This window comes from Tetrao urogallus (genome assembly GCF_951394365.1).
Source record: "Tetrao urogallus genome assembly, chromosome: 1".
Classification (NCBI taxonomy): domain Eukaryota; kingdom Metazoa; phylum Chordata; class Aves; order Galliformes; family Phasianidae; genus Tetrao; species Tetrao urogallus.
Window position 1 is genome coordinate 152,511,481 of NC_136813.1, and position 22,643 is coordinate 152,534,123.

The window sequence follows — 22,643 nt, forward strand, 5'->3', positions numbered from 1 at the left end:
AGCAAAGTCTGCTGCAGACCCGAGGAAACAGATGCTCTCCCTGCCCTCCTCCCCCCTCCCGGCCCCACCGCCCGCATCTCCGTGTGCCGGCGCTCCGGCAGCTTGTTTATAACTCTGCCTTAAAAGCACTAAATGCCTTGGGGGAGGGAAAAAGAAAGAAAAAAAGAAAAAAAGAAAAAGAAAAGAAAAAAAAAAAAAGAAAAGAAAAAAAAAGAAGAAGAAGAAAAAACAACACCAAAAACCGGAGCTCTCGGTATCTTTTAAATGAAAGACACATGCAACGCTCTTGCAGCCTGCAATCCACTTTTATCCCAATAAACGTCCCTCTTTAAAGGCAGCTAGTAAACCCTAGGGGTGCCGAGGACAAGGAGCATCTCATGTGCCCGTAAAACCGTAAAACTCCAAGCTCCCACCGGCAGCAGCACAGCAGCGGGGCTTTTTGCAGTGAGACCGTAGGAGCCCAGAATGCCCGCCCGGGGGACACGCACGTCCCGAGAGCTGCCTCGACGGCGGCGCCGCTCGCTCCCTCCCGACAGCCCGGAGCGGCCGTACACCGACGGCAGCGCTACTCGCTGCGGGGGCAGCCCCGCACTCGGAGCCACTGCCGCGTCTTCCGCGCAACCCCCACCGCTGGACTGAGAGCAGAGCCCTCCAGCAGCTTCTTCACCCCAGGGACGGCTTCTCTCCCTTTTTGCCCCGTCTGCGCTCTCAGCGCCGTGGTTCACACAGATATGTCCGCACCGTCGCCGCACCGAGGGCTGAAGGCAGGGAGCTACGCGAGGTATAACTGCCCCCACCACTCCTGGCTCAAACAAACAAATAAACAAACATACAAATAAGTAAATAAACAAACCACGGAGCTGCTTCTCAGCGTGGTTAGCTCCAGGGCCCAAATTCTGCTCTCGTTTACCTCCGCGCACCCCAGCTGACTTCAAAGGGAAAGAGGGATGCAGCCGAGGGGAGAACTGGCTCCGCGCGTGGCATTCGTTCTCCTTAAAAGCTTGCGAGCAGAAAGCTGACTTCAGCAAACAAAAACCATTCTAAAAAAGTTTGGACGGGTCCAGGGGGAGAAGGCGGCAAATAATTTTTTTTCATTTTTTAAACCTTGCGCTGAGGAGAGACAGCTTTGAAAAGCATCTTTCTTCAGGGAGCGCTCCCCTCCGGCAGGCAGCCCGGTTATTAAGGGCTGCGCGCAGATGTGCCGCTGTGTTTCCAGAGATGGAGTATCTCCTAAACCTTCTGTGAAAGGGTGTGAGGTGTGATGGAGAGACGTTTCGTGGCCAGAGGTGGTGTGAAGGAGCTCGCCCCTGCCGTGCTCGGGGCTCCTGGAGGCACTCCGTCCCCTGGGGTGAACCGGGGGGAGGAGGGCACGGCGGGGGTGTTAGCGCTCGGCACCCCGGGGTTCTCCGCGGGGAGCGCGGCTGCCGCCTCCTCCGCCCTCGCATTCCTCTGTCCTTCTTGAGCTCAGCACTTACAGATCCTAACGGAAGAATTAGAATCCCGCATAAATCGCACCGACTGCAGGCGTCTCACTGCTGGGGAAAAAAAAAAAAAAAAAAAAAAGAAAGAAAAAAAAACGCATTCGAGAAAGAAATGTGAGTGCGGGGACGGGATGGGACCCACCTCCCGCTCAGGACGCTCAGCCCCGGCTCCGCGCTGGGGCCGTCCCTAGCGCTGCTTGCCTCTCCCGGCCGGGACAGCGCTGCCACTCATTGCGGTCCCCTCCAGTTCTTCATTTGTTTAAATAAAGTGAAAAGGCGACGGCATCAACAGGACAGGTATTCCCTTTCCAAACGGCCCAGAAGCCTCCATCCCCACACCTCCTCTGCCCCCTCTCATTTCTAGCACCGTTGCTTAGCTATGGGTGTCTCGGCATAGAAAATGTAAATTTTAATTTTGAATTTATTTTATTCTTTTCTCTCAAGGCAGTTAAAACACGAAGTGTCTATGGGGGAATTGGAAGAAACCAACATTGCCTGAGAGTGAACTAAACGAATTTGGGATTATCATTCGCTTCCCTCCACACACACACCCTTCGGTTATGCAGGAAAGTGGGAAGGGGAAGCTGTGAAGGGCGCTTCATGGGAGCTATTTCGCGCGGGGCAGGAGAAAAGGAGAGAGATGATTTTCGTTGAATGAAAATGCCAACAGATGCGGGGGGAAGAGAGTCCGTGAAATAGGAAGGGAAGTGAAGACAGGTGCCCGGATGGTGAGAAGTTTTCAGCAGCAGCCGCCCGTTTGCCAAGGCAAAGTCACGTAGGGAGTCTTATTTATTTATTTATTTACTTATTTTCATTTGTTTCCCCCCCCCCTTTTTTTCTTTCTTTTTTTTTTTTTTTTTTCGCAGTAGATCAGCTTGGGACAAAATTAAATCAAAATGCACCAAGAAATGCGCGTCCCCGTGCCAATCGTTCGGTCCCAGCAGTGTCCGCCCCTCCCCACGGGGACGAGAGAAGGCGCAAAAGGTCCCCCCAGGGCTCCTCCCCAACCTCCCGAGTACCCCTTGGGGGCTGCGGAAACCACAAATCGCAGATTCACAACCTCGGCTGAGTCCGAATTGTTCAGACATCCTGTTTGTGAGAAGGAACCACGTGAAGTATAATTTATTACCGTGAGCAAAAAAGGCGCAATATATTTCAGTGCATACTAATACATGTTGGGTTTGGAGAGGTTTTTTTTTGTTGTTGTTGTTGTTGTTTTTTAAGTGAACATCGCTATTGCAATGTTTAAAAGCAAAGATTGTCCTTCGTAACTCGGCAGCCAAGCTGCAAAAAGGGGCCACATCCAGGTCCCGTTTAACGAACTTTCTTTCTAAAGGGCACTTTTTGTTCACCTAAGAAAACAAAACTCCGTTCTAGTCCAGGAGGGAGGTTTTACAGTTGTTTTTTTTTTTTCCTCTCGGAGGGGAAGTGTTTCATTGACTTTGTTTGGAGGGACTTTATCCAAAGCCTGGGTAACACATCACTCAGAGCGAAGGAGCAAATGCGTTCCTCGTTTGTCGGGCAATCCGATGCCGATGCTGCGTGAGCAGAGGGGGACCGCTCATGCCCGGCAGTCACGGGCCGCTTCTCTTTCCGCCGGGCCCGAGCCCGCAGCATTTCCCAAGCTCGAGATTCAGGCTCCCAGGTATTGCCCACAACCCAGCTCAAGCGCAGTGACAGCGGACCTTTCACAGTTCTTGCAGTTCGGCGCATTGACAATCCCTCAGTTGCTCGGGGTGTTCCTTGTAACACACCTGCACAGGTAAAAATGAAGATTTCAGGGGAAACGGATGTAACTGGTGCACGGGAAGCTTCCGCCGTCCCGCTCTCTGCGTTAACAAAGCGGGGTTGCTGTCGGAGCTGCACCAACTTCAACACTTTTTGCAATACGTAGTGGCTCTCCTTAATCCATCTAACATTTCTTTCAACACAAAATGGAACGAGAAAATGCTGTGTGTGTGGATTTAATCTCAGCGCCATAGGAAATTTCAGCAGAGATGCTCTGTAAACGCAGGTCAATCTCTTATCTTGATCTAGTTCAAATTATAATGAAGCCTACTTACACATGTGCTATGAAAACAAATTCGACAGGAGTTTTATCTGTGCGCGGCCGCCGTTGCAGCTCTTTATCAAGGTTAGAAAGGTTTTGAACACTGGGCCGTGGGACTCACAGTAGCTTGGCACTAAGCAGAAGGAAGTTGTTTCTGAAGTTGCTCCTCAGCTCTGACTTGCTCAGTACTTTCTCTAAGGGAAGCACCCCGCTTCTCACCTGGGGACACAGAAAAGAGCCGTGGTGTCTCTTTGTCCTCAACCTGGAAGGAGCCGGGGGAGGCGGCTGTACACTGCCTTCGCGGGGCAGTGCTGCCGGCTGCAGCTCGTGCTGCAGCACTGGTGGTGCTCCCCAAGACCCAGATCCAGTCCCTCTCCCCTCCCTCTACATCTCCAGCACATAGAAATACGCGCGGTGTGAAATGCAAACTGCGTTCTTCACATGGCTTAGGAGCAAAATTCATACGTGAAAAAGAAACTCAGCAGTACGTTAAAGCAGAAAATTCCTGCTTTTAGCATCATCCTCCTGGGAACTGATTTCCTATGTGATTTATTCCATTTGCTTGTTTGCTTGCTCCCCCCAAATGAACTCAATGTAATTTTTAAGTGTAGGAGACATCTAAGGAACGACAGCTGACTTTTTTCTTTCTTTTTTTTTTTCTTTTTTTTTTTTTCGTCCTACAACCCTTCTCGGTCTCCCACAGTGCACTCGCTCAGCTCCGACAGCGGAGCACCTTTGCAAACGAGCAAAGCAGAAGCAGAGCTCTCCCCCGAGAGCAGCGCGGTGTTCCCTGCTGGATCCCGGCTGGCAGCTTGATTAATACTGGGACAGTTCCGAAAATATACGGGCAAGATTGCCGCAGAGACCCCGAGGCTCCGACTGTTATCGAGGGCCTGGAGAGTGCGTGGGGGTTCCCTGTCATCCCAGATGAATTGATTTCTTTTAGGGCATGAAATATGGGTCGACATTCTGGTTTCCAAGCACGAAGCTGAAGGAAGGTGTGAGACAGAAGGGACAGGGGTTAAGAAATAGATCCCTGTTCACGTCAGAGGCACCAACAAACGGATGCATTGAGCTGCTTTGACAAGGACTGCTGGTTTTTTAAGACCAGTTCACTTGAAAGAACCGTTACTATTTTTTTTTTTCTTCAATGCGATGTGTGCTAGATCCTATTAAAGAACGTGTAATTCAGCGATGCTGAAAGCCGCAGGGCAATTTTGTTCCCGTCTTTCAGCAGTGGGCTCTGTACAGTCTCAGCCTTATTTTGTCCTTTGCTGAGAGCAGCCTGTATCTTTGGGAACGTTCGTGTGCATTAAGGAGCATCTATCCCCGAGCCTTCAGCCCTCCGCCCTTCTCACCAGAAACGTCCAGATGAATACAAAAAAGGACTTAGTGGTTAACCGATATGCTGCTAATATTTCATCCACGGGCCTCCCCCTCCTCCCGTCTTATAACTCCAGCTCTTGGAAAAACAACATATTTTAAGCTTTCCACATAAATATTGGTATTGGCAAATAAGGTCGGCCCCCAGTCTATGCTTAGAGACAGTCTTCTTTTTGTTTCTACCCGGGCAATCAAAATTAATCCACTGTATTACAAATTGCTGCGGTGTATTTCACTTTTCCTGACAAAACCTGTACCTGGGATATATCACCGCCAGAGACCTTTTCCACGTCTGTGCGGTGCTTGTTTCCAGGGGGTACCAAGGAGCAAGGGCGTAGGGGGGGGGTGCTCATCAAATGATGAGGCGGCGTGAGCGCCGTGCTTCACTTCTCCTGCTCGCAGAGCCTCGGCTACTCGCCAGGATAAAGCCCAGCACTTCGGAGCGCCCCACGGGCAGCGCATCCTCCCGCATTGGCATGGCCACTCGCCCCGGCGCTCGGCCCAAGCACTCAACGGCCCCCGAGGTGCTACCTGCAGATAAAAGCGAACGAAAAGGACACGAGCATGCAGAGCTTGCTGAAAAGGCAGCTCTTCGCTATTGGCTTTTATTCAAGCAAAAGTCGCGCGAAAATCAATGGGACCGAGCTCGCAACGAAGAATGAACCCGCTGCTAGTAAAATGGAAAAAGATTTATTGAAGGAAGTCAGTGCACAAACACAGATTCCTCTGTGCTCTCTCTGGGGCTGGTGCACAGCGTTAAGGCTTCGGGCTACCGACACTGCAGTCGGCAGCAAGAGGCACTCGGTCGCAGAAAGGTAATTGTCACAGGAGTTGCAAATTAGCGGTGATAGAAGGAAAAAGTCGCCAGCAAATACCGCTTAGCTGAGACTGCACGGTCTAAGTATTTGCATTTCCCGAAAAAAAAAAAAAAAAACTCTTGCTTACTGTGGCACGCCTTCTTTTCTCACATGAAGGAGATGGCTGTTCAAAGGAGAACAGCTGGAAAACTGAATTAAATCGTGCGGATTACAACGTATTGGCCAAATCAGAGTCAAATTAACGGCTTACTTGGGTTCTTGCAAAGAATAACCTTACACATGGTGATGGTGGCAGAAAACATGAGATTTTGAATGGACAGCACTCACTTAATGACAGGAATTAAGCAGGAAATAAAGATTACTATTATTATTATTTTAAACGTTGTGCTTTTTAGTGAGTGTCTCACGAGAACAGCAGATTTGCGCTGACTTGAAATGGAAGAATTTATTCTTTATTAGAAATTTCTTAATTAGCTATAGCAATTTCTCCTGGTTTTGTACAGACACCTCCAGATAAGAAGGTCGGGATATTGCCTATGGCATAGCTACTTGGAAGCGCTTGTTTGTGCTCAAGTTTGAAGTAATGTCACAGATAAATAGCTAATTAATAACAAACAACCAACCCCCCCGCCCCTCTCCCCCCCAATCTCTGATTTATTTGTCTAAGAGTAATTTACCAAATAAATGAATTAGGAATAAAGAAAATACAACCTTCAGCCATTAACAGACACTTCTGATCATATCTTGACTTTGTCAAATCAGAATTGGTAGCAACTTATATAAATACTTTTGGCTGTATCTTTTATTAAGGAGATAGCAATTGCATTTCAGCCAGAGTTTGCTTCATGTCTACCTGGGTATTTGGGCTTCTTTAGTATTTGGATTATAAAAATAACAAGCTACATATAAATAGCAACAAATCAATTAAGAAACTAAGAAAAGCTTACTACTCAAAACAAGTCTATCAGTCATTCAAGTGAAGACAAGGAGAGGAACTGATCCCTATTGCATCATCATCGATGTCATTAAAATAATGAATTCATCATCTGAGTTCATCAGAGCTCAAGAAAAATCAATTTATCCATCTACTCTCCAAATAACAATATAGTTCATAAAGTCACTCATTTCAACTTCCAGTACTCAAAAGGATGATCAGTCTGAGGCACTTACACAATATTACTTCTAAAATCTTTTCCAAAACCCAGTCTTTGCCCACTGACCATGACGGAACTTTATAAACCAATCGACTTTCAGCTCAGCTTGGCACTCTGAAAGCATCTTGAGGATGGATTCAAAGTGTTGTCAGCACTTTTCTGTCCATCATCTATCTTGAGAACTAGTTCTTCTCTAGAGACAATAGAATCATAGAATCATAGAATTGCTCAGGTTGGAAAAGACCTTAAAGATCAAGTCCAATCGCAATCTGATCATACTACCTTAAAGCTACTACCCACTAGCTACTTTAAACAATTTATTTAGACTATATTGTTACATTGTTATACAAAGGCCATACTTGCATTTCTTTCCTCTGCACATCTTTCTGCCTCTCTGCAAGAAGAAAGTGGTCCCCTGTTCCTTCTTAACAACAGATACACCCATGAACAGGCACCTCACTTTCACACATCTCATACAAGCTCTTAGTAGGCATACAGGTAAAAACGTGGACCAAGATTTGCTTTCCCTAATATCTCATACAGCAATGAAATCAGTAGCGATAGTAATTTGTCTTCTTCCAACAGACTAACAGCCAAAGCTTCAAAGCTCCTATGATGGGGTAATATTTTCTACAAGTCCTAAAAAAAAATGAAATTAGATTTTTTTTCTTCATTTATGACTGTAAAAAGAAATAAACCAAAACAAGAAAGCTTGGTTGTTTTTATTACTATTATTTCTTCACCCTCTCCCTCCCCTCAGCTACAACTGTTAAGTACAAACAGCTTTGATCTCAGGCATGAAATCAGGCTCCTGAATCTCTTACATGACTTTTTGGAGCCATTCGGTAATAACTGCTTTTCAAGTGTGTTTTTCTCATCTCATAGAATAGCATGTTAAGGTGTCAATCTCCCAGAATATTAGCTCGGCTTTCATTAATGCTAACAGGATTAATTTCAGTGTATATCAGGGAAAAGCTGTGCCTACAGAAAAATAAATTTTTGTTGTCTTTTTGACACTAAAATAATAAGGATATTAATCTTCCTGTGAGTATAATTGTGGTAAGAAATTAAGTCACCGTTTTGCACCATGTGTTTGAGGTGAGAATTGGATGGCACTAGTGGCATGTTTTTATAATGATGCAAATATGCTATAAGCAGACCCACATTTAATGAATGATTGATCGAATGCATAGATTATTAGCTCTTAATAATTATGATTCACTAAGTCAAAATTTAACACCAACTCATATTGCACCAAAGCAGTGTCTAACCTATAGGCATACTGGGTCCCTGCTTTTTAAAGATCTCTTAAAACCAGAAATCAATTTGACCAATAGTCATTTGAGCAAGGACGGCTATTTTAGAAAAGTCTCTGAAGATGCTAGTGAGAAAACCATCCTGTTATTCATTGGGAAACATTTCATCACGCTGTTTTCCTATTTAGATGTGGGCCATCTCTGAGTGCCATTAACACCTCATTCTCATTCAGACTGTGCGTTTTGGGAACACTTTTTTTATGTTGCACCCTTCAACCACTTAAGTATTCAAAGAATATATGTTCTTGGTCAGAACTCCTGCGCAGAAGTAAATGTAAATCATATAGGGAAACCCATTTCAATGATCAGTACTGAGCTTGCAAAAAGCTTTTCGATTTGATGTGGTGAATTACGCCCATTAGAGATTAAACGATTAAACACACTTCGGTTCTCTCAGTTCTTGATTTGAATGAATTCTACATTTCCAAAGTTTGATCTTCATTAACTCAAGGAAGATATTTTTCTAAAGTGCTTTTGACATAGAGTCCCCCCCTTCCATGCTAAAGGATCTATGGGAAAAGAGAAAAAAAATCAGAGGAGATTACACTAGTGAAGTCAGGGGCATCACAAAGGCAGTAGTGCAACTAGAAATATACAGTTATAGGAATTTGTGGTTCCACATTTTGCTGAGTGATCACAGGGATTTGCCCCCAGCAGTTCCAGTCCTCTACTCACACACAGAGTGACACATCAAGAATACTTTCTAATCCTAAATAGGAATTGCTGAATTGCTGTATTTCAACAGAGAGGGGATAGAGGGGAAAAAAAAAGAAAAAAAAAAAAGGAAAGAATGAAAGAAAGGAAGAAAGGGAGAAAGGGAGAAAGGGAGAAAGGGAGAAAGGGAGAAAGGGAGAAAGAGAGAAAGAGAGAAAGAGAAAGAGAGAAAGAGAGAAAGAGAGAAAGAGAGAAAGAGAGAGAGAGAGAGAGAAAGAGAGAAAGAGAGAGAGAAAGAGAGAAAGAGAGAAAGAGAGAGAGAAAGAAAGAGAGAAAGAGAGAGAGAAAGAAAGAGAGAAAGAAAGGAAGAAAGGAAGAAAGGAAGAAAGGAAGAAAGGAAGAAAGGAAGAAAGGAAGAAAGGAAGAAAGAAAGAAAGGAAGAAAGGAAGAAAGGAAGAAAGGAAGAAAGAGAGAAAGAAAGAGAGAAAGAAAGAGAGAAAGGAAGAAAGAGAGAAAGAAAGAGAGAAAGGAAGAAAGAGAGAGAGAAAGAGAGAAAGAGAGAAAAAGAGAGAGAGAAAGAAAGAGAGAAAGGAAGAAAGGAAGAAAGGAAGAAAGGAAGAAAGGAAGAAAGAAAGAAAGGAAGAAAGGAAGAAAGGAAGAAAGGAAGAAAGAGAGAAAGAAAGAGAGAAAGAAAGAGAGAAAGAGAGAAAGAGATAGAGAAAGAGAGAAAGAGAGAAAGAGAGAGAGAAAGAAAGAGAGAAAGAAAGAAAGGAAGAAAGGAAGAAAGGAAGAAAGGAAGAAAGAAAGAAAGGAAGAAAGGAAGAAAGGAAGAAAGGTAGAAAGGAAGAAAGGAAGAAAGGAAGAAAGCAAGCAAGAAAGCAAGAAAGCAAGAAAGCAAGCAAGCAAGCAAGCAAGCAAGCAAGAAAGAAAGAAAGAAAGAAGGGGAAAGTAACAAGAGAGAAAACCCGAAGAAGACAAAAAAGGAAGGCATAAAGCAGCTCTCTGATGTGCAGGACAGAGCCTGAAATAGTCATGTCAGAAATATGCCACAAGATGTAGCATTCATGTTATGTCTGACCTTTCATTCTGTAAAGTGTGACTAAGAGCAGCAGATATTCACTCAGATTTAGAGGTGCCTCACCTTAGTCCTGAGAACAATAAATGCTTTTCAGCTATCTTAAACTGAAATTATTCCTCACATGCATGAGCAATGTCAGCAAATCTTGTGTCTACAATTTGTAATTCAGTAATTTGTATGTTATAAAGCTACTACTTTTTCTTTACAAAACAATAATTAAAAAACCAATAGTAATAATAACAATAAATAACCAAAATAAAATGCCTTAAAAGTTGTTGACAAAACAGCTTAGGTGTGGAGGGATTTCTCACTCAGAAACACCTGGAAAGCAGATTTTTATTGTGGTATCTAACATTCATGAAATGTGAATTAAAAACTCCTTTATTTACAGTTGCAGTAATGTGCAGTATGTTATGCACAGACTAGATAAATAGATGGAACAATCCACAAGAATGCTGAACTATGAATTGTTTGATTTTGCATTTTGATCTCCAGTTAGCATGTGTTATAGCTTTTTTTTTTTTTTTTTTTTTTTAAAATTTACTTACTCACCACACTAGCACATAAAAACTTTTCAAAGTAATGGAGTCTTTCCTTCAAAACTGATATCCCACTGACCTTTCAGTATTAAAGTGATATTAAAAACAGCACATTGATAGAATTTTAAGATGGAGGGCAACAAAAAGACTAGAAGGTATTATAATAAGGAGCCACTGATTTATGATTTGTTCAGCTTAGAGGAGATTGAGAGGTGATCTGATTGTGACAGGGAGTGCAAAGTGCTGATCTCTTGTCTCAGATGACCAGTGATAGGATGTAAGGAAATGGCTTAAATATGCATTATGGGAAGTTTAGATTGGATAGAAAAACTTCATTAATGAAAATGAGGAACTTGCTACTGAAACAGGGAAGTTGTCAGGTCACCAAGACTGCCAGAGTTCAAGAAGCATTTGGACAATGCTCTCAGAAATAAGGTTTAATTCTTATATTGCCTCATGTAGAACCAGGAGAAGGACTCAATGGTCTTGATGGTCCAGATCACGATATTCTATGAGTCTATGACTCAAACTGATTTAAATGAACAAGATTATTGAAAGATACTAACTGCAAACTGGAGGTTCTCCACTGTATCAGCCATTACTGAATTTGAAAATCATAGAATCATAGAATCACTCAGATTGGAAAAGACTTCCAAGATCACCCAGTCAAGCCGTTCACCAATATTTCCCACTAAACTATCTCTCTCAGTACAAGAACTAAACTGACCAACAAGGTCACTAACTTAATCACCTCCCTGGGCAACCTATTCTAGCACCTGACCACTCCTCAGATGAAGGCATTTTTCCTAACAGACAATCTGAATCTCCCCTGGCACAACTTGAGGCCACTCTCTCTAGTCCTATCGCGAGTTATACGGGAGAAGAGGCTGGTCTCCACCTCACCACAACCACCCTTCAGGTAGTTGTAGAGACTAATAAGGTCTCTCCTGAGTCTCTCTTCTCCAGCCTGAACAATCCCAGGTTCTTCAGCTGCTCCTCATAAGGTTTGCACTCCAGACCCTTCACCAGCTTCACTGCCCTTCTCTGAACTTGTTCCAGGGCCTCAATGTCTTTCTTGCAGTGAGTTCAGTACTTGAGGTATGGCCTCACCAGTGCTGAATACAGAGGGATGATCACTTCCCTGCTCCTGTTGGCAACACTATTTCTGATACAACCCAGGATGCCACTGGCCTTCTTGGACACCCGGGCACACTTCTGGCTCATGTTCAGCCAAGTGTCAACCAATTCTGCTGGGTCCATTTCCTTTACGCAGTCTTCCAGTCACTTTTCCTCAAGCCTACAGTGTTGCTTGGGGTTGTTGTGGCCAAAATGCACGACTTGGCACTTGGTCATGTTAAACTTCATCCCATTGACCTCAGACCAGTGATCCAGCCTACTCAGATCTCCCTGTAGGACCTTCCTACCCCCAGACAGATCAATACTTCCTGCCAACCATATGAGCATTCACAAAAATGGAGATACTTTCTATCCACAGTCACATATGCATGTTAGCATATAAAAGCACGTCCCAAAATAATGCCATATGAAATTTAAGTACATTTTAAAAACAGATACAATATATGAATTTATCTTCTTTACTGGCTGAATTTTCAAGCCCTATTACCCTCTCCACCTCTCTCACTCTGTAAGGGATTGAAGCTTTACAATATTGGAGAAAAACAGATGAGGAAATCCAAAAGCAGACTCCTCTAGATCCAATTAGCAATTTCAACCCCCAGAGTGGAAAACATTAAAATAATTTTAGGCTTTGAAACCAAAGAACCTCTTCTGCCTAGTTTGTCAATGAAAAAAAATTCAGGAGAAGTAATGAGTTACATATCCGCTTCAGGATTTCTACCTTGCAGTAGTATGAATAGTTTAAATATAATATATTTTGTTTCTTTTTATTGGTATCAGTTTTTTTTTGGGTTTGAAGGAATCTGGCTGCATGAAAGAACAGAGTTGGGTGAACAGCATCTTTTAGATGTAGTGGTACACTAGTCCAGCACAAAACAAGAGGTTAGTAAATGTACTTATTTATTTACATACTTATTTAATAATCTAGGAAAATGTTAGAAATATTTTAAATTATGAAATTTTAATAGGTTGCTTTATCATATTATTACAATGTGTTAGGGTGAAACTCAAGAGGATTTCTCATATTGCTGTATAAAAGAAAAAAAAAAGATACACATTCTCACTATTTGCACATTTCTAATATGCTATGAATTTTTGCTGCCTTGGTAAAACATTTTAAACAGACTTTTTAAAGAATTACATTGGATGTTAGAGTCTAAAACATGGTTTATAAGCATGTACTTTATTTGTGAGAAAATGAGAATTTACAGTTTTGATATATGGCATACATCATACGAGCATTAAATATTGATACTTCTCCACATCCTGACCAGTTTTTATAAGCAAGCCTAAACTTATTCGTTGAACAACAATTCTTCTTGAGCTAATTGATTCTGCACCCTACACCACATAAACATACGACCAATTGAAAAGACAAACTAAGATAATCTACTGACAGCTACAAAACAATTTGACCAGAAAAAAAACCAAACCACTGTAACCATGTATAATAAAATAAGTCATATTTAGTTAACTGAAACTGCTTATAAACTAAAATATAAACGTATATATATTCACAGTCTTAAAAGAAAACAGTTCTCCATATGTTTTGGGAACCAAAAATTTGATTGAATCATTTAGTTAAATAATCTCCAATATTCAGCTGATATTTTTAACCTTTTGCCTCTTTTTGCCTGTTCCCCATCCTCCACTGAACAGCAATGGATGGTCTCGAAATGATATCCGTTCTCTACAGGATGGACCCAAATGTGATTTTTCTGGAGAAGATATATTCTTTTCTAGAAACATACAGATATATGAAATTAAACAAACAAATAAACATAAATTTCACTGTACCATGTTGCTTTAAATATAATAAAATATATCAATATGTCCAATTTGATAGCACACTTTTTATAATTACATATTCTTTCCTGAATTAAAAGTCATACATGTATTTTTCACAAGGCTGTAGTTTTTGAAAAACAAATAAGCAAACTCAAAGACCTTATGAAAGCAAACAGTAAAATTACTACACAAATTACCATATTTTTAGTGGGCTTGTTTACACTGTATAAATGTAGTAAATTCATTTTTTTCTTCAGATATACTCAAGTAAAAGTCTATTTGTAAAAGGATTTAAACGCTAGAATCATGCTTTTGCAATACTCCTCATTTCCTTATCTTTAGATCCTTTTATTCAACACCTCAAATAGCAGCAGATATCTCTAGTGCAGAAAGGCTTTTATTGAAAAACAAAGTAGCTGTTTAATCAAGCAGTGTACATTCTCTTAATTCTTTTGACTGAGAACCATAATACTTTAACTGAAAGCTGAGATCTTCAAATTAGTAAATTAACTGCTCAATGAAACTTGAAGAAAAAGTAATACTACTAAAAATATTGTGCCTCTTGCTTAAAGATTTGTTTTCTGTAGTTGGCAAAGTTTTCAAACAACAAAAAAGATTGCACAGTATAACCTTTGTTCAACGTCTCTCCCCATAAAAAAAAAAAGCCTAAAAAAAAAAAAAAAAAAAAAAGAGAGGGAGAAAGAAAAAAAGGAAAAGGAAAATAAAAGGAAGTATCTATTACACGTTTAGACTGAAAAAAAGCTTTGGGCAAGTATATGATCAAGATTGACTCTCCTATGCACTCATCTTTAAGTTTCTATTAATGATAAATTAGACATAGACATACCAGTTACTTATGTATTTTGATGAAAGAAATATTTTTATTATTTAATTCTGAAAATTGAATAAACAGAAATGTCAGAACAAACCCAACAATAATAAATTTGAAAATTAGTTTAAAAGTGAAGAGTCCAATGCCGCAAAACAGGAAGTTGACCACATCCTGCTTGTCTAACCTGGATTATTTCTGGAGTAACAACCTCACTTGTTTATGAACCTATCTATGCTGCTAAGTATTATTTTCATGACAGACTTCAGAAATCTGTAAATGTAGATCTCTTAGCTTTCCACTTAATATTGTACACAATTCTTTGGAAGTGATATATAGCCTTACCGTTACTATGAAAGGTATATTATTATTTCATTAAAAAATCCCTAAAGACTTGCTGTAGTTTGCTACAAGATACTTCTGAAAAGTCCTTATGAGTTAGTAGTATATGCTTTTATTGTGGCATGAAGACAGCTGTATCTGTCATAGCATGAATTATGCTTGTCTAAACTACAGGGTCAATAGTTTACAAATTATTATTTTTTTTAATTTTTAATTGCAAGTGATTGATACATTGCTTAGAGGGTATTGTTGTAAAATATTTTGTAAGTATAACGTAACATCTTATTAATTCTGAGTGCATATAATCTGACAAAACAACTTTCTATGTGAGAATCATAGCTCAGAATTTGTTGACCTTGTGGTCTCAGTAATAGGGCAGGATAACTTCTCTGCCTGAAGGTATTTTTTCAAAATCTCAAATACTCTCTGCTTCCTTGAATCCAGGTTTAACAAACCACAGGATATCTCAAAGTCTGGTTGTCATGTCTCTCTCTTCCTTTATGCAGCCTGAAGCATTGGTTAGATTTCCTAAGGTCTGCTTTACACGTTACCTACAGTAGTGATCTAGACAGTGTTTATCAAAGCATAGACTACTCTGTATCCTTTCCACCCTTCACATGGTTCTTAGCACTTTCAGCCAAATAAAATAAAATAATTACAGGGAATGATCAACTAATTTAGAATGAAAATATTCCTTGAAAATAGGATGGAAAAGTACACACCTTGCAACTTACAGAACTATGGAATCATTTAGGTTGTAAAAGACCTTTTAGGTCATCAAGTTCATCCATTCACCTAACAATACAAGTCTACTGCTAAATTATTTCCATAGGCACCACATCTACGTGGAGGGTAGAACTCAAACACAGGAAGTCTGTTTCAGTGCTTAACCTCCCCTTCTGAGAAGACATTCTTCCTGAGATTTGATCTAAGCCACCTCTAGTGTAATATGAGGCCACTGCCTTGCATTCTATCACTTGTCATCTGAGAAAAGAGACTAACACCTTCCTTATTGTAAGCTCCTTTCAGGTAGTTACAGAAAGCATCGAAGTCTCCTCTCAGCATCCTTTTCTACAGACTAAACAGCCCCAGTTCTCTCATTCGCTCTCTCATTTCTATGTTCCACTTTTCCATCTTTGAAGTGGATATAACCATGCTTCTCTTCTGAGAATGTATTTGTGATATGAGCTCAATAATATTTAGAGATGGGTATTAATATCAGCATTGCTGTTCTAGTTATTGGTCTAGCTGGAGTGATGAAAAACAGAAATGGCATGGGGAACAAACAAACAGTACCCTACAGAACCATTCTCACAGATATGCATGAGACTGATGTAGAAGCATCACAAAGTTTGCTTACTCCTATTTATGTTATAATTAATTCTCAGACATTATATTCACAGAATTGCTAGTGGCTTAGATATTAATGACAATTGAAAGTTGTAGGTAAAGAAACAGTTCATTTATGTTGAAGGTATTAGCCAACTATGAGAAAGAATTTTCTTGCATTTCCTTCTCATAGAGTTTAATGGAAGAAAGAACATTGAAAATATATTTGCACTGCAAGTATAGGACTAAAATGATTTATCATACATGTGTCCCTAAGGTTATTTTTAATTCAAGTCCTTTGCAGTTTCATCAAGAATTCAGGTAGGAACACTTTTGTGGCAAACCTTAAGGCAACACCTGTATGCAAGTTTAAAGCAAGCACCTAGGTAGAGTCCTGTGAGAAATAAAAACATCTTGTGTAAATTAAAATTAACTTCACTCAGTTATTATCAATGTTGACAAAAGGTCTTCTAATTCTACATTTTTAAAGCTGGCAATTTTTTCCTTCAGAAATATTTGATAAAGACCGCTTCACAACAGGAGGTTAGAACTTTGTCTAGATTGAGAGAATGAAGGTAAGAGACAATGACACCATTTTGAATTAAGAGATTGCATCTACAAATGATTCTCACAAATATAACTTTGTTTTCCTTTTTTTTTTTTTCCTAACATTTTTAAAAATCATATTAAAATTAATAGATAACTGAAATCTTATTATATTTTTAATGTATTTATATTTGTTGTTTTTATTTATACGTATTGGGCTTTTTTATTTATCTCCTTGGAGATAAATGAATTTATACCTGATCAAGGGAAGTTTTTCAATTTTACTGATTTATGAGATTTTTTTTTAATTTAAGAAAAGGTGAGAAAATAACAAAAAGTGGGGAGGGTGCTTGGTTCAGTGTATGGAAGAATAAAGAAAGGATTCACTAAAAAACAACTGCAAATGAAAACATTTTGTTGTACTGCACAAATGTCTAAAATGCTGCAAGGTCTGATATTCAGGCATTATTAAAATATCTAAAAATAGTGAGATACTTTACATGCTTTTTCAGAATGTGCTCTATTTGAAAGTTTTACTTTACATCTCAGTACTATTTTTTTTTCCCCAGAGAGCTTTTAACTTTGTCCTGTAGAGTTACTAATAGCAATACAGACGGACAATTTTTACAGAAAAGTTATATTTACAATACCTCAGTTTTTCCCTAGACTACAATGTGTGTCTTGCAAACAAGCATTTCAGGTATTAGCATAAACGATGAATAAAATGAATATTATCAGAAATTTTTGATTGGAAAAATAAAATGTTTGATTTTTCTGTATAGCAATCTATAAGGCATAGCTTTCGAGTGTGAACAGGTATGCACATCCAGGTTTCTGATTTATGAATAATTTTATCATGACAATAATATCTTTATCCATGTAACAGGACTAAATAAAAGGCAGCAGAAAGTTTCACATCCTTTCAAGCCCATAAATATCTTTACTAAATAGAAACTAGAAGTAATATATTGGTTTCAGTCTCTAAAATATCAGTACTTTTGACATCCATAGTAGTAATTATTATCAATATAATGATATAATAACAACAATGGCAACAATACTTAACATTTAGGGTTACTAGAGTTAAATACGAACAGATAAAGTGTATTAAGTGTAATTCAACATGATATATAGTTATTCTAATACCCCCTCATATGGGAACAAAATCATAGCCAAAAAAAGCAATTTAATTTATCCTATACCAAAGTAGGATTCAGAAGATTGAGGCTGTACTATACTTTCAATTAATTGTAACTTTCAGCTGTAGGAGTCTCCAGTATATTCTGAGATACATTCAGATGCCTGTATATATCAAATAACCATTTCCTTTGACTACGTGCTGAAAGCTTGTCATGGGCTTGGTTAACATGCTTCTATTTCTAAGCAGTCACTTTTCTGTTGTTTAATCTGTTTTCTGCTATTGATTTGTTCTGGTCTTTTTTGGTTAAAGCCTGGGTCTTTTAACAAATGTCAAGGTTTACATATCCTCTGTTTTGATAAGTAATGCAATATGTAAAACGCTTTGAATAAAATTCTCGGTGTTCAAGAAGAAAAGCTTGGTTAAACAGGTTATGATAGAAATTTTATGATGCATAGTAGACGTCATAGGGTATTTATCGATCCACCTAACATTGTGTGTCTGGAGAGATAATTTCAAAGTCCTTACCATATTGTATTACTTAAGAGCAAATACAGCATAAGAATGCATGGAAGAAAAATTCAACATCTTAATGAAAGTGACCAGAACAAATCTTTAGCAGCAAAGCATTTACATCAATTTGAGCTCTGGAAAGAAGTTAGGTTCAGCAGGTCTATGAAAAAGGTGAATGCTAAAATCTCAGATGAGTTGCTTTTTTAATATTGTTATTTATGGCTATATTGAAGTCAGATCACAAAATATTAGTTCCCCCTTTTATTTATTTTCTTTACTTGACTTATTAACCTTAAAACAAAAAGAAGCATATATTTATTGCATCTTAAATTTACATAATGTATTTATATTTCAGACATATTTCAATAGTATCGAGAAGACTCGAGCATCTTACAAGAAATCCCATGTAATATGCATGGCCCTTCCCTCTGGAGATTTGAATATAAAATGTAATCTTTCTTGGATGAGGATTTGGGGGGGAAGAGGAGAGGTGAAGAGAAACGTATTAATTTTGTTTCTAGGTGTCTCTGACTTCAGGTTTGTAGGACTGGAGACAAGTCTTAATATTTTATAGAAATAATGAATTTAAACAGTTTTTTGTTAAATCATACCTTGATGCTATTCTAATCAGATCATACTGGAAACTAGATACTTGAATAATCTAAACTCTTAACATGAAACTCACACACATAAAGGAATTCCTACAGAAATTATTTACAAAAATATTGACAGAAGTTACAAATATTTATTAATCATTTTCTACACATGAAAATGAAATGACACAAAAACTACAATAACCCAAAAATGTTCCTGCAAAACACAACATAATCCTAACTACACAGGTTGCTCCAGAAGTAATGCCTCCTGTTTATTTCCATGGAAATCACAACAGATACAGAGCTCACTTACACTACTTGATAGAGCAAATTCATATCTATAAAATGTTATTTTTCAACATAGTCACCATCACCAGCTATGCATCTTTGCCAGCGATGAACAAGAGCCTACATACTGTACTCGCCACAATCTGCACCACTAAAGGTGACCCATTGTCGCTGCCAGCACTGCTGAAACGAAAATCAATACCCCACTGCACTCAGATCCACTGTTTGGTCTCCATAAACATTTAGCAAGTGTTGATGAACACCAATGGTGCCATTTCTTCCACCAGGAGCATTTCAGTGACACACCTTTGATTTCAATGACATGCCTTTGCTTCATAAACATTTCCATGCCAGATGCCATTTTGACAGTCCACCCTGATCTGTCATCTGTCACACAGCATCAAAATGTAGTGGAATTTTGTTGAAGATTCAACCTTTACTGCTATCCACCAACATCTGCCTCTGATGTCATAACATCAACCAAGATAATAAAATAGGAGGCACTAGTTTCAGAGTGGCCTTCACATAAACAGGACTTTTAGCACCACTGGCTATTAAAGTTCAATATCTTCTTTCTACTCCAGTTCCTTACCTATTTCCAAAGTTTGATAATTCAGGACAAAAACTGCAGATTGAGTAACTGCCTTTGGCTGAAGTTTTCTGAAAGGCTGGTCATTTCTAAGGAAAAGACATGTGAGATATTTATGTTGAGATATTTATGTCCTTTGTAGAAATAACTTGAAATCTGCCAACTAGCAGACCTTTGCTTTTAGAATCTGTCCAAATTTGATCAAGTATGTACAAATTAAAATTTCTGTGTGACTGGAGGCAATGCTCTTGATTTTTTTTGGCTATCTGCCCTAAAGCATCAGTCAACAAGGAAACATGCTTCACTGTGATGTTACATGGAGCTAATCAAGACTATTCCTAAAAATAGTGTTGAAAGTCATGCTAGGTCAGGGAACTAAACAGCCTCTTGTTATATGCTCTCTATTATATGCACTCAGTTTCTAGCTACAGTAAATGCGAAGATGAGGATAAGAAGCTCTTATAGGAAGAAAAATGGCAGAATGTGCAGAGAGTTGGGGTTAAAATCTGAGAGATGAAACCAAGGCTGGAAGTACACTGAAACAATATCCTGACATAGCTGGCAGTAGAAACAGACTGACATTGAGAGAAGAGATAAACTATGGGGAAGAAAGGCACTGTGAACTGGCAAGGGTGGATTAAGAAAGAATAAAGAAGGACTAGAGGCACTAGATTGGCCCTAACTTCCTTAAATTATCAAGAGTACTGGATATATATAGCTAGTGATAATAAAAGATGTAGAGAATAAGTAGATTAAGAGTCTGCTATTTAATGCCTAAATAGTACACTAAGACATGCCAAATAAACTTGGACAAGATTTAAACTAAGAGATACTGAATCTTAGGATATTGGCAAGCTAGGTACTATAGGGACTAGAAGGAAAGACAAGTAATCAGACAAGGATCTGTGGAAATAGACTTAACTACTGATGGAAAAGAAAGCCTAAGAATGGATTGGAGAGAAAGCTTATACTAGAACAAGGCAGAAATAAGAATTGTTCATATTTGAAAGAAGGGTTAGAGAGTAAAGGTAAAGTTAGCAATGAAAAAGAGAATAAGGAAAGAAAATATTGCATTGGGGAAAAAAAATGCTGCCATCTACTGCAACAACCTTATAGAATTGTACGTCTCCCTGTGCACTGATTTGAGAAATATTTTTGAAGCTATATGACAAATCTTTCACATCACAGAGAACCTAAAACTGCTCTTTACTCTTACATGGCAGAAATCCTTGTGGTAGGTCTAATAGTTCCAAGATTTCAAGTGAGTATCTAAACTACATGGATGTCAGTGTCACTGTATGGTTTTTCTCTCTTTTTTAATTTCTATTATACTGAAACTATGCTCAAAACAATAATCAACAAAACCTAGTAAATTTTAACTACTTCAGAACAGTGCAACCCTTTTTCATCCATGTTATTTATTCATTGTCTGAGCAGAAAAATATTCAGAATATTGAATTGTCTCATTATCATGTCCTAACATTTATGTGATCATACTATCAGATGTGGCTTACAGAAAAGATGGCTTTATTCCTAATATAGTTGTGGTTTTGGTAGACTGAGTGCAGAATTTTACTGTGGAAAAGTAATAAGAACTATAAATATCTTCATATGTTTACAGCATTTCTATGTATTTCTAAGGAGAAAGAAAAACTTCACTGTTATTTTCAAGAAATTCTGTTAAGTAGGTAAATGGCAAAAAAATTGAAGGGACTGCTAAATAAATATCTCTATATGTGATCCCATGATTCCAAAATAGACATCTGACAACCTTCTTGAATAAAGGAATGAAGAAAAAACTTTAAAATGACATGTTTTCTGCAGACAAAGAGTTTACAAATCCTAAATGAAAGAGAGTATTTATGGAACTGGGATATACAGACAATACTAATAGGAAAGGAGTAGGAAAGCAGAATGTTTTTAAGAAGTAAAGCTGCATCATGCACAGCCTACAGTAAAGATAAACACTTTCTCAGGGATTCTGGTTCATCAAAAGAAAGAAAGGCAAAAAATCGGGGCGAGGGTTCTTTCAAAAGGAAGAATAAGAATTGGAATATGTGAAAAGGAATGTCAAATAAGAAATACTGCAGGAGTTTGTCAATTTTTGTTTTCCATTGAGTTGAAAGTCTGTAAGAACATTATTAATAAATTTCATTAATTTAATTTCACAGACTAAGAAAGTGGTAGAGTTAGAATTTATCTGAGAAATGATAAATGTTTTGTAGTGGACACTGTATTTAAAGGCCATCTTTAGAGCTAGGGGTGATTAAGGAATGACAAAATTGGGCCCCGAATTTTGTTTCTTCTCTTTGTGGTTTTGTTTCCTGAAAAACACTGTTTTACTGAAATCAGAAAGACTAAAATTCAGGGGAGAGAAGAATTAAGAATACCAGGTAGTATTTTAAATAACAATTAGAAGCTCCCATCACATTCTGCTTACAAATTCTAGTTATTCTGTAAATTCCAGTCAAAAGATTGAATCTCACAAGACAAGATGGAAAAGAAAATTAAGACTATTTTAGAGTAAAGAAAATAATGAGGTGGACAATTCAGATATATGGGAGACTAAATGTGCAACATTGGTTGCACAGACGTAGAATGGGCTGATAGAATAGAACTGATGATTGTCAAAACCCACTCAAAACCTGTTTATTGGTATAAAAATTACTATCTAGCTAGTTACCAAAAAATAATTACTTAATTTCTATGTCTATCTTACAACTTAGTGTTAAACTGCACTACCAGTGTTCAGGAAAGTATTCACAAACAGATTTTACAACCACAAATTCATGACAATATTCATGGAGTTAAGAAAACTACTGTCAAGTGTAGGGCTAACATTTGATTCTTACATAACTCTGTAAGCTACTAATCATTACAGCTCATGTGTATGTATTACAAAGAAGGTACAAGTCAGGAAAGTCTTTCTTTTCTGCTTTTCTTCTTGCTTTTGCAAAAGCAAGGTGAGTTTATGAAAAATTGAAAGGTAGAAAATGCAGTCAAAATGCATCAAAAAGTCAATTTAACACTGCCTTAATACTGCCTTTCGTAACTCATTGACACAAGGTATTATGG

The 22,643-nt window shown here is 38.7% G+C and overlaps 1 protein-coding gene across 1 annotated transcript in view; it reads right to left on the reverse strand.

Moving 5' to 3' along the window:
* Window positions 1–13,209: 13,209 nt before the first annotated feature.
* Window positions 13,210–22,643, reverse strand: part of LRRIQ1 (leucine rich repeats and IQ motif containing 1) — a gene marked incomplete at both ends in the record, with an annotated part of 96,926 nt that continues 87,492 nt past the window's right edge. The window contains one exon of the mRNA XM_079548931.1: window positions 13,210–13,349. Coding sequence (XP_079405057.1) covers window positions 13,210–13,349 — 140 coding nt within the window. The remainder of the gene's footprint in view (window positions 13,350–22,643) is intronic.